Source organism: Mesoplodon densirostris, chromosome X (assembly GCF_025265405.1).
Source record: "Mesoplodon densirostris isolate mMesDen1 chromosome X, mMesDen1 primary haplotype, whole genome shotgun sequence".
In the NCBI taxonomy this organism is placed as follows: domain Eukaryota; kingdom Metazoa; phylum Chordata; class Mammalia; order Artiodactyla; family Ziphiidae; genus Mesoplodon; species Mesoplodon densirostris.
The window spans coordinates 130,246,448-130,258,756 of record NC_082681.1 but is presented as its reverse complement, the minus strand read 5'-3'; the positions used below and the strand labels follow the sequence as shown (position 1 = coordinate 130,258,756).

Below are 12,309 nucleotides of genomic sequence, written 5' to 3'. Positions count from 1 at the left end.
TTTTGCCCAGTGACACACGACTAATAACTACCAGAATCAGAATTTGAACGCAGAATGATTCAAAAGGCCACAAACTTAAATAACACTCTCTAATGCCTTTCCTCACCAGAAGAGCCCCTTTGGTTTTATTTCCTACTCTATTTTAAAAAAAATCTGTCTCTGAGAAGATGGATATTCTACTTAATTCTAAATGTCCTCTCACTGCTCAAAAAAAAAAAAAAAAGAATTCTTTCTACAGTGTTCTAAGCTGCTTAATCTGTTTTCACCCTGCTGAAGTTTGCCTCCATAATATTTGTAGTATTTCATAGTTATTGAGATAAGCAAACCCCATCATTCTTAATAAATAGTGAGTGATTCAGAGTTCCATTCTTACAGTAGAAACTAGTCTAGCTGGATATTGACATATGGTACCTTACCCACTGCAGAGAGAAAAACTTCATCGGTCTTTGATAAAAAAAAGACATTCTTTCGAAAATCATGTGCTGGATTTAAAATACAGTCACTTAAAGAGTGGTGTGTTTAAAAAAGAAAATAAGATAACACACCATGAGTGAATTAAGAGGATGGACTTGGTCGTCTGTTCAGCCCAGGGTACCAGCCTGTGTGCCGTCAAACCGGCCTCTCCTCTCCCCTCTTGTCAATCCTGCTCTGCATCTCAGGGACAATCCTGGGGCTGCATTTCCCAGAGTCCTCCTTCCAATAAGAGTCTGCGTCAGATTCAGCCACTGACACCCTTGCACAAGATCCAGAAGTTCTAACAGGAGGGGAAACCCTGTTTTCCAGACAGTAGACAGCAGAGGTGAGGTCTGTGGAAGCTTCCAGGCAAACTCCTGGGTATAAGTTGTCTCTGGGCTGTGGGGAGCTTTCCAGCTTCATGGACTGGAGCAGTGGGCTCCCTGACCTGCGCTCCCAGCCCTTCCAGGGCCCCTGGAAGCCTCTGGCTGTCTTCCTCCTTGGTGTACCTAGGATGACTTCTGTTTTTCTCAGAACCCTAACAGACACTTGGGAAAGGTTTTCGTTTTGCAGTTTTAAGTATCCTCCCTCCAGACGTTCTCTCTGTCCTGCCAGATGCCATTTCCCTTGTCAGATAATTTGGAACTTGCCTTTGCATCACAAAATAGCTGCGTGTCTGTACTGTTTCCTTCTTGTTGCTACACACTGTTCTCATTTTTTGTTAAAGAATTTTGACGTTTCTTTTCCATATGAACCTTCACTGAACCCCCTACGAAGCAACTGTGACAGGTATGACTGGGAAAACCAAGAGGTTAAAATGAGGGGCCAAGTCCAGACTCGCTTAACTCGGGGCCCAGTAATCTTTGCGTGAACCCACGTTAGCACCATTTCCTACAACACCAAGAGCACATTAACAGCCTTAGAATAAGAAAATAACTCCGTGTAGAGCCCATTAAGCAAAGGAAAACCCCATTATATTATCGTTAATCTGTAAAACTATGTACATCTTTCTACCGAGCTTGAAAGGTGCAGGCAGAAGGCAGTGTTCCATTAAGGTGCGCAGTGAGACTCGGAGAATTCAGGAAGTATAGAAATGATGTTTCTCAGCAGTGTTAACATGCCCCAGGGCATGGATCATAACGTACATGTTAATTTCAAGTCAGGACTATATGTCACGAGAAAATATCTGTGTCGTTAGCTGTTGCAAATCAAGGTACTACAGGCATTTGATTGTAAGCGTCACCCTTTCCTCCCAGGAAATGTTCAACTACTTTCTACCCGAGAATTTTCTACAACGGACACAAGGGTTGTAAAGATCCGAAAGTGTGGCGATTAATTTGAGAACCTTTTCGCCTTCTCGTGAGTTGGTTTTGACATCTGGGGTTTTCAAGGTAGTGCTGATCTATGTTTGTATAACTGAAGTGGTCTGGTGGAATTCCCCACACCATTCATCAATGGGAATGAGATCATAATGATCAGGTATCATTTATCATAAGTAGTTATTAATGGGATTGTAATTATTTAGACACTGGATTCCTTCCCAGATTAACAGAGCCTGTTAATTAACTGGAAATGTTTGCTCTTTTGCACCTGCCAAAATTCACTGTATTTTCCTTTGGGCTTTTATCTTGCCCCAGTGCAGCTACAAATTATAAATGCCAGTCTGGCCCAGAGTGGGGGAAGGATTTGTCCTCCACCCTCCAGTGGGATGTTGGAACAGGAATGTTTGGCTACTTGCTTGGCTAATATAGGGACCGTTACTGGGAGAAATAAGACACCCAAGTTTATGATTTGACTTCTTGGATTTTGCACGACTTGTACCAACACTGTAAAGCACTTAGACACACTGCATGGTCTGCAAAGATTTGAATTGAAAGTTTTTTGTTTTTTGTTTTTAATAAATAAGAAGTGTTTTAGCATCCTGGTCTCAAAAGTAACATTGTTATAATACTCATCATCTTCAAGTTAGGCAGTTTTTTTTTTTAGGCACAGATTAAACTATCACTCATTAAGTACACCACAGTTAGCCCTAAAGCGTATTTTTTTTTCATTTCCTTTATGGTTTATTACAGGATACATATTTTTAAAATTTTTCTTGGAGCATAGTTGATTTAGTGTTGTGTTAGTTTCAGGTGTACAGCAAAGTGAATCAGTTATACATATACATATATCCACTCCTTTTTAGATTCTTTTCCCATATAGGTCATTACAGAGTATTGAGTAGAGTTCCCTGTGCTATACAGCAGGTCCTTACGAGTTATCTGTTTTATATAGTAGTGTGTGTCTGTCAATCCCAATCTTTTCCTCCCCCCACCCCATAACCATAAGTTTGTTTTCTACCTCTGTGACTCTATTTCTGTTTTGTAAGTTCATTTGTATCATTTTTTTTAGATTCCACATATAAGTGATATCATATGATATCTGTCTTTGTCTGACTTACTTCACTTAGTATGATCATCTCTAGGTCCATCCATGTTGCTGCAAATGGCATTATTTCGTTCTTTTTTATGACTGAGTAATTATTACAGGATAGTGAATACAGTTCCCTGTGCTCTACAGTAGGACCTTGCTGTTTATCCATTCTATATGTACTAGTTTGCATCTGCTAGTCCCAAACTCCCACTCCATCCCTACCCCGCCCTCACCCCCGCCCGTACTTGGCAACCACAAGTCTGTCCTCTACATGAGTCTGTTTCTGCTTCTTAGAGAATTTCATTTGTGTCATATTTTAGATTCCACATATAAGTGATATCATATGCTTATTTCTTTGTCTGACCTACTTCACTTAGTGTGATCATCTCAAGGTCCATCCATGTTGCTGCAAATGGCATTATTTCATTCTTTTTTATGGCTGAGTCATATTCCATTGTATAGATATACCACATCTTCTTTATCCATTCCTCTGTCCATGTACATTTAGGCTGCTTCCATGTCTTGGCTATTGTAAATAGTGCTGTTGTGAACACAGGGGTGCATGTATCTTTTCGAATTAGTTTTGTCTGGGTATATGCCCAGGAGTGGGATTGCTGGATCATATGGTAGTTCTATTTTTAGTTTTTGGAGGAACCTCCATGCTGTTCTCCATAGTGGCTGCACCAGTTTACATTCCCACCAACCGTGTAGGAGGGTTCCCTTTTCTCCACACCCTCTCCAGCGTTTATTATCTGTAGACTTTTTAATGATGGCCATTCTGACTGGTGTGAGGTGGTACCTCATTGTAGTTTTGATGTGCGTTTCTCTAATAATTAGTGATGCTGATCATCTTTACATGTGCCTCTTGGCCATCTGCATGTCTTCTTCGGAAAAAGTCTATTTAGGTCTTTTGCCCATTTTTTGATTGGGTTGTTTGTTTTTGTTGTTGTTGAGTTGTATGAGCTGTTTGTATATTTTGGAAATTAAGCCCTTGTAGGTCACATCATTTGTGAATATTTTCTCCCCGTCCGTAGGTTATCTTTTTGTTTTGTTTATGGTTTCCTTTGCTGTGCAAAAGCTTGTAAGTTTGATTAGGTCCCATTTGTTTATTTTTGCCTTTATTTCTATTGCTTTGGATTCCTATTGCTTTGGTAGACTGACCTAAGAAACCATTGGTACGATTTGTGTCAGAGAACGTTTTGCCTATGTAATCTTCTAGGAGTTTTAGGGTGTCATGCCTTATGTTTAAGTCCTTAAGCCATTTTGAGTTTATTTTTGTGTATGGTGAGAGGGTGTGTTCAAACTTCATCGATTTACATGTGGCTGTCCAAGTTTCCCAACACCACTTGCTGAAGAGACTGCCTTTTTCCCATCGTATATTCTTGCCTCATTTGTCGAAGATTAATTGACCATAGGTGTGTGGGTTAATTTTGGGGTTCTCTGTTCTGTTCCATTGATCCATATGTCTGTTTTTGTGCCAGTACCATGCTGTTTTGATTACTGTAGTAGTAATTAAAGTAGTAGCTTTGTAGTAGTATTGTCTGAAGTCTGGGAGGATTATGCCTCCTGCCTAAAGCATAATTATAATGTTTCAAAAATACAGCATGGTGGTTAAGAGCGGGGGTTAGCAAACTACAAGCCATGGGCCAAATCTGGCCCTCTGCTTGTTTTCATAAATGAAGTTGTATTGGCACCCAGCCACACCCATGCATGGATGTGTGGTCTATGGCTGCTTTCCCACCACCACAGTAGAGGTGAGCAGTTGAGACAAAATCATCTGGCCTGCAAACCTAGAAATACTGGCTCTCTGGCCCTTTACAGACAACGTTTGTAGACCATTGGTTAACAGCTTGTACCCTGATTACAGACTCCCCAACTCTGTCACTATGAGCTTTGTGCCCTTGGGCCTTGGTCATCTCATCTGTAAGATGGGATATTAGCACCTACCTTTGTGGGGCTGTCAGGATGAATAAATGAGTTACCATTCGTAAAATGCTTAGACCACTGCCTGACACATAGCTGTGCTAGATAAGGGCTGGCTAAATAAAAATCGTAATTGCTCAGAAAGGGAGCTCGTTAAGTGGGCATTTGTGAGACAGATGGCCAGGGTGAGAGGTGCAGTTTATGGCTATGGAATAGGCAAGGTCAGCTTTGTAAGGTGAACTTGGTAGGGTTAACTAATTCCCACGTAGACTGCCCTGACCTCCACCCCTTAGGCTCAGAGAACTCAATGGGCTCAAAACACTGGGCTGGATCTAATGGACCCTCTGAAATGAGTCCTGGCCAAGGATCACTGCTTCACCCCCAGCCCCCAAATAGCTCTCAGCTATTTGTATTGATGAGCCCAGTCTAGAATCACAAAATGTACAAGGCAACAGAAATTAGTTTAAGTGATGAAGAGCAGGAATTTAGAGTAGGAATTGGAGAACTTATTCTGTAAAGGGCCAGAGAGCTAATAATGTTGGCTTCATGGACCACAGGATTCTGTTTTACCTCCTCAACTCTGCTGTGTGGCTCAAAGGCAGCCATAGACACTGTGGAAAGGAATGAGCCTGGCTGTGTTCCCATAAATAGTTTATTTACAAAAACAGACAGTGGGCTGTAGTCTGCTGACCCATGCTTTAAGGCATGAAAGAGCAGTGTTAGCATAGTAGCTAGCTCTCCCTGGGACCAGGGCTCAATTCTTGCTGTAAATAAAAAATGGATGGAGTTAAAATGAGTAATTTTTTTTTATTGGCCGAATGGTAGATTAGATGATTGCTTGGTATATTTCCACTCCCTCCTCTCAACTCCATGCGAAGAAAATATACTTCCCTGCACCAGTAGACTTGGGCTTGGCCATGTGACTGGCTTTGGCCAATAAGAAGGTAGCAGACATGATGCAAGCAGTGCTTTGAAATATGCTTGCATAGTTGGGCTTGCGCTCTTGGGCTCCTTGAGAAGGACATGGCCTGGGTAGCCCACATGTCCAAAGAGGATGAAGAAACCCATAGAACAGACCTAGATCCAACCTCCAGCTTAAAGCAAGGCCCAGTTAAGATTAGCCTTGAGCAGCTAACCCACAGATGTGGGTGTCGGTGAGCAAGAGTAAATTATTGTTGGTTGAAGCCACTGAATTTTGGGGTGTTTGTTATGCAGCATTACTGTAGCAACAGCTGACTGATCAAGATTTTCTGCATATTATTATTCAAGATGGATCCTGGTATGTGTTGATGCTCTGACGAAGTCCAGAATAAGATGTGCCTTTTTATAACTGTAGGACAACATCCATCAACAGATGAATGGACAAAGAAGATGTGGTGTGTGTGTGTGTATATCCATACACACACACACACACACAGAATGGAATACTACTCAGCCATAAAAAAGAATGAAATAATGCCATTTGCAGCAACATGGATGGACCTAGAGATAGTCATACTAAGTGAAGCAAGTCAAACAAAGACAAATATCATATGATATCACTTATATGTGGAATCTAAAATATGACACAAATGAACTTATCTACAAAACAGAAACAGACTCACAGACATAGAGAACAAACTTTCGGTTACCCAAGGGGAAAGGGGGGAGGGATAAATTAAGAGTTTGGGATTAGCAGACACAAACTACTATGTGTCCAAGAGATGGGGGACAAGGTCCTGCTGTGTGGCGCAGGGAGCTATGTTCAATACCTTGTAATAATCTGGGATGGAGGAGAATGTGAAAGAATATATTTAGATAAAATTGCCTACCATGTGCTTCCGCTTATGACCACTTCCCAGTAATGCCGGCCACTGTCAATGAACACGTTTCCAGCTACGCCGTAGCTGCCTTGGCTGGTGAAGCGTTCAGGCGTGTGGCTCTTTTTGGATGATGACTCATCACGTTCTACTGTCAAGTTATCGTGGGACACCTTTAGCTTGCGATGTGCAGATTTGGGGTCCAGTTTAAATGGTTGGCCTGGAAACGGGTACAAAACAGAAAGCGGAAGATGAAAAGAACTGTTGATTTTAACATGAGCAAGAATGTATTTTCAGAATCAGCTTTAAAAAGTACAGGAAAAGAGTAACAAGCATGTCCCTGCCATCATGAGCTGGCAGTCAGTTCTAAGATGCGGATGCAGGGGTGCTATGCTCACAATTTGACAACAGCACAGGCAAGGATCAACCAGAACATGTGGTGTAAGCTATCCCGGGGGAATCCCAGCTGTACACCAGCAGCACAGGTACATACTGGCTGAACAGCATCCGGGAAGGGAGGAGAAGATGAAGGCTTCATTTTCAAGCATTCCCATGTTCAATCAGCTTAAAATGGGTTCATGCTCAGTAGACTTCAGACCAGAAACCAAACAAATCAACACTGCAGGTTTTCATGTACAGAATATTCTACAGGCTTATATTACTTTGAGATTGTTCCAAATTAAAGTATTCCTCTCATGAGCTTACAGTGACTATAAAGTTGTCTATTTTTCAGCCCACAAGATCAGGCAAACAATGCGATGGTGACACCTGGGTTTTGCCTTGTGAGTTCATTTGTATATATAAGAAGGTCCTCTCTCTTTCACATTTGTGTTTTGAAAATTGAACCGTTATAAAATCTTGGGAGAATCGCACCTGAACATCTTGCTGTTAACTGTTACTTCTCCGAGAATTCACCATTGGTGTGGAGGCCACCCTGTCATTCAACACAACGTTGGTACAAGGCACTTAAAGGCAGGAAATGAGTTACAACGTAATGCAAACACCATGATGTTCAAACTCCACAGCCACTGGTGCAGCTGGGAGGCTGCTTCCATGCAGTGCACGGGTCTCAGACAATCACAGGAAAAAGTCTGGTAAATCTGCCTGTGGCAATACACGATGGCTGAGAAACTGAGGCAGCGAGCCTGGAGCAGTGTGTGTGACATCGCATGCAGGTAGGCCAAAGGATTTCTAGTCGCTGCTTGGATACAGACATGACATCAGCACTTCTAAAATCCTTTCTTTTAGATCGGGGACCAGCATACTTTTTCTGCAAGAGGCCAGATAGGAAATATTTTCAGCTAGGTTGGCCATGTGGTTCCTTCTGGGGCCATTTAACACTGCAGTCCTCGCGTGGAGAAAGCCAGAGACATAGGTAGACAGACGGGCGTGGCTCTGTGCCACTAAAAGTTTATTTACAAAAACAGGCAGCTGAATCTGGCCCACGGGCTGTAGTTGGCTGACCCATTTTAGATTTCTGTTCATATCAAAGAAAAGCTTAAAGGGGAGCTGAGAAAATCCTCAAGTGCTCAGCAGGCAGTGGGTATTCTCAAAGGCTGTAAGACCGGCTGGATTCCATGTGTAGTTTAAATTTTGGCTTGGTTTGTTTAAAAAAAAAAAAAAAATTTGTCCTCAGGAATGATCACACCAGCAACTATTAGGGATAAAGTATGAACTAAGACAAGAGGAGTCTGAAGATAGTTTGGCTTAAAAGGTGTGATAAACCATAATGGAAAAGGACATGAAAAAGAATGTATATATAACTGAATCACTTTGCTGTACAGCAGAAATTAACACAACATTGTAAATCAACTATACTTCAATAAAATTGGAAAAAAAGAAAAAAAAAAGGTGGAAGATAGAACGTGCATAAAAATAATTGGACCCGGGCTTCCCTGGTGGCACAGTGGTTGAGAGTCCGCCTGCCCATGCAGGGGACACAGGTTTGTGCCCCGGTCCGGGAAGATCCCACATGCCGCGGAGCGGCTGGGCCCGTGAGCCATGGCCGCTGAGCCTGCGTGTCCGGAGCCTGTGCTCCGCAACAGGAGAGGCCACAGCAGTGAGAGGCCCGCGTACCGCCAAAAAAAAAAAAGAAAAGAAAATTGGACCCTAATGGGGGGATTAGGAAGGCATTCCATAAAGGCACGCACCCATCATTGACCGTGAAGGCTGTGTTCTGCTTGCTCTTCTTCCAGTGAGGAAGATCAGAACGTTAGAGCCATTGAAAAGACTGTACTTATAACGGTGAACTACATCGTGTTTGCTTCAGCTCCCAGCCTCACTGACACAGGCATGGAGCAGGGTCATGCCATCTGATGTCAGGCCCAACCCCCTGCCTTCTCGGAACAAATTCCACTTGGCCTCGGATGTGTTTCTCAAGGAAACTATGACCTACTCTGTCTAGGTTCAAGGCTTTTGCTTTGATGAGGGCAAATTAGCACAGGGAACAAATTAATCATTGACTTGGCTAAAGAATTCAATGCACTGTAGGACTTGTACACCTACGAGTTTGACAAACTACAGCCCGCAGGCCAGATTCAGCCCACTGCCTGTGTCTGTCAATAAAGTTTTGATGAAGCATGGCCATGCCGTGCTTTTTGCACGACAGAGTTGAATACCTGTGACCAAGACCATCTGACCTGCACAGCCCCAAATAGTTACTATTTGGCACATTACAGAAAAAGTTTACCAACCTCTTGTACGTAAGTTAATAACATCTGGTCAATGACTGCATGTCTAGATGTAGAAGATGACATTACCTGTCTATATGAAATGAATACATTATCTTTGGTCAAACCGGTGAAGCACAAACAAGATGTCTCTTAGATCTACTCTATAGAATTAACCTCAGTGTATGTATATATTCATTTTTTTTCTTAGTTACTCTCTGAGGACGTTTACTTCTTTACCAGCAGAAACATGGAGAGGAGAAATTAGCTTATGTTTAAGAGTTAGGTATCTTAAACACGTATACCTGGAATAAAGTTACTTGACTACTGAAATCAAGGATTTGGGTTACATGAGGGTTTCTCTTAAAAAGTAGTTCCTGTTGACTGGCTGGCAACCCTAGAACGTGCTGTGATATTGACACACTGCAAGTGACTCTCTCTTGGGAGGTCTTATGCAAAGAAACACCATATTGTACAGCATAATATTTCTAGCTCAAAAACATGTAAAGATAGATGAGCATAAAATAAAACACAGGTGGACAGAGAGAGGGGGAGATGGCAGTGTTACAAGATGCACGTACCGCCTGGCTCGCCCTGTGTTGTAGGGGCCATCCTGAGGATTGTGGGACGTCTCCCGTCATCCCTGGCCTCTAACCACTAGACACCAGTAACATCCATCCCAGCTGGGACAACCAAAAATGACTCCAGACATGGCTCAGTGTCCCTCGGGGGACCAGAATCACCTGATTGAGAACCACAGACCTGGACAGCCATCTGGAGTAAGAGAATTCCTGAAGAAAAGAGTTAGTAATTTGCTATTCTGCTATGGAAAAGAATGCTGTCTGCCAGTTACAGCGCCCCGACTCTGTGTCAGGCTTGGAACCAAGAGGAATCTGATGCAAAACCCAAGATTGCGCACTGGCTCTTTGCTTGCTTTCTGAGGCTGTCAGCGATACCTGCGACAGAGAAAAGGAAAAGAAGCGGCGCTAGAGGCAGCTGAAAGGAGAGCAGATGAGAGACGACAGCTCTGCTGAGCTGGCGGCACCTACTGTTTGTCTTCAACTTCCCAGGCTCACTGCTGCGGCTGCCCGCCTGGTTGATGGCCTTGACAATAAAGATGTACTTGGTGCCGCTCTGCAGACCGTGGACGGTGTAGTGGTTCTGCTTGATGTTGGGCACGATCATCCAGCTATCGGCCGAGTTACACAGACCTGCAAAGCCAAGCAGACGTGATGGGTTGTTTGGTGCGCGCACGGGGTAGATCTGCATCACGTTAAGGTCTCAGGATTTTCGGTTCTTTGAACCGCAAGTGGAGAGCTTTGTCACTTCGTAGGGAGACCAGCAATCAACTCGAGTGCTCAGTGTCCTGCCTATAACTAGGATGGCAACCTGTATTTATTATTATATATTCCTGCTGTGTGCTCTCAGTGGAAAGACCAACTAAGATGATTATATTGCAGATCCTGTTCCGTGCGGCTAGGAGCAGCAAGGACTGTTCTGTCCAGGATCTTAAGCACCGTCTAGGTGCACGATGTGTGACTAGGTGCCGTGGGATGAAAAGCAAGCAAGTAACCACGGATCCCTTCCCCAGTTCTCATGATGATCGTTCAGTTTTTTTTTTTTTTTTTTTGCGGTACGTGGGCCTCTCACCACTGTGGCCTCTCCCGTTGCGGAGCACAGGCTCCGGACGCGCAGGCTCAGCGGCCATGGCTCACGGGCCCAGCCGCTCCGCGGCATGTGGGATCTTCCCGGACCGGGGCACGAACCCGTGTCCCCTGCATCGGCAGGCGGACTCTCAACCACTGCGCCACCAGGGAAGCCCGATCGTTCAGTCTTTGATCTCATCAATTTTGAGACTCAGAAGGTGAGAGACCCGGGTCACGTATGAGAAACTGACTTCACTAACGCAGATGCCGTAGGTTGCGTTTTTTTGCCTCTCCTTCACCCTGCCCTGGATCCATGTCTAGGTGACTTTGCAGTTGCTCCTTCTAAAGACATGGGGTAGATTCTCTTACCTCACAGCTTTGGATTTGGCCACGTGACCTGCTCTGGCCACTAGAATGAGGCTGAAATGATAACGCGCCAGTGGCCAGAGGAGGCACTACACGGCCTTGAGGGTTTGTTGCCCCCTCGTGCCACTGCCACAGGGACTGCCATAGGGAGAAAGTGCCCGATAACCTGCTCGTCTCATCGACTGCCCAGCCGATTTGGGAGTGAGACCAGCAGAGACTGGCCAGCAGCAGGGCAACTTCTGACACGGGACCGGAGCAAATGCTCGTTGGGGTTGTTTGTGACCCAGTACTCTCCTGGTCGTACTTCAGGACATGTGTCCCTAAGAGAACCCTGGCGTGGCAGCACCTGAGGGTAGCTCAGGGCCCAGGGTGGCTCTGAGACAAGCATCAACAGGAACTGTGACCAGCTGCATCCCTAGCATGGCTCGTTCCAGAGACGAGCAGGGCTGCTCCCCTGGCTGCATTCTGCAGGACGTGGTTTGAGGGGCAGGCTGCGGATTTAGGAGGCTTTGGAAGAACATGTACGAAAGAGGAAGCCGTCTTGCTTTTCAGCTGGCTGATGCTGAAAACGCTTCTTTGGTCCTGGGCCCGACTCTCCGCTCCGCCCACCCATCTCCATGCTGATCGAACCTTTTCCCAGCCCCCTGGTGCCTGGGCTGTCATGGCGTTTCCTGACTCTGGTGAATTTCCTCACCTATTCTCGCTAGAGGGCTGGGCCCCTCCACTTCCTGAGGGGCGCTCAACGTGCTTTCCCTCCTTCCCTTTCAGGGGATTTGCAAGTCAAAGGGTTAGTTCTTTTGATCTTGAGGCAACTTACACCTTAACTATATGCCCAAGAAGCAGTCCCTACATCTTTCTTCGGTCTTACCTCTTTGAGACTCTAATAAAACATTTCTGTAGAAAGAAACTCACAAACACATATCCCTACTAACCCACAAACACCTGCATAGCATTTCAAGATGTTCACGGCCCCGTGACAGCTGCTTCTGAATCCTACTAAATACCGTCTCCGACTTTTTAGTTCAACATTGTTCATGGTAG

General features: G+C 44.5%; 1 protein-coding gene and 1 long non-coding RNA gene across 5 annotated transcripts in view; one reads left to right on the top strand and one right to left on the bottom strand.

The window, feature by feature from the left end:
- MID1 (midline 1) overlaps positions 1 to 12,309 on the bottom strand; it is a 184,364-nt gene that overhangs the window by 4,847 nt on the left and 167,208 nt on the right. For both annotated transcript variants that reach the window (XM_060086667.1, XM_060086668.1), the window contains exons 8-9: positions 10,306 to 10,467; positions 6,600 to 6,807 (exon numbers count right to left, since the gene is read on the bottom strand). In XM_060086667.1, the coding sequence (XP_059942650.1) occupies positions 6,600 to 6,807; positions 10,306 to 10,467 (370 nt within the window). The remainder of the gene's footprint in view (positions 1 to 6,599; positions 6,808 to 10,305; positions 10,468 to 12,309) is intronic.
- Positions 1 to 12,309, top strand: part of LOC132481836 (uncharacterized) — a 174,673-nt gene that overhangs the window by 135,606 nt on the left and 26,758 nt on the right. The gene's annotated exons all lie outside the window — the stretch shown is intronic.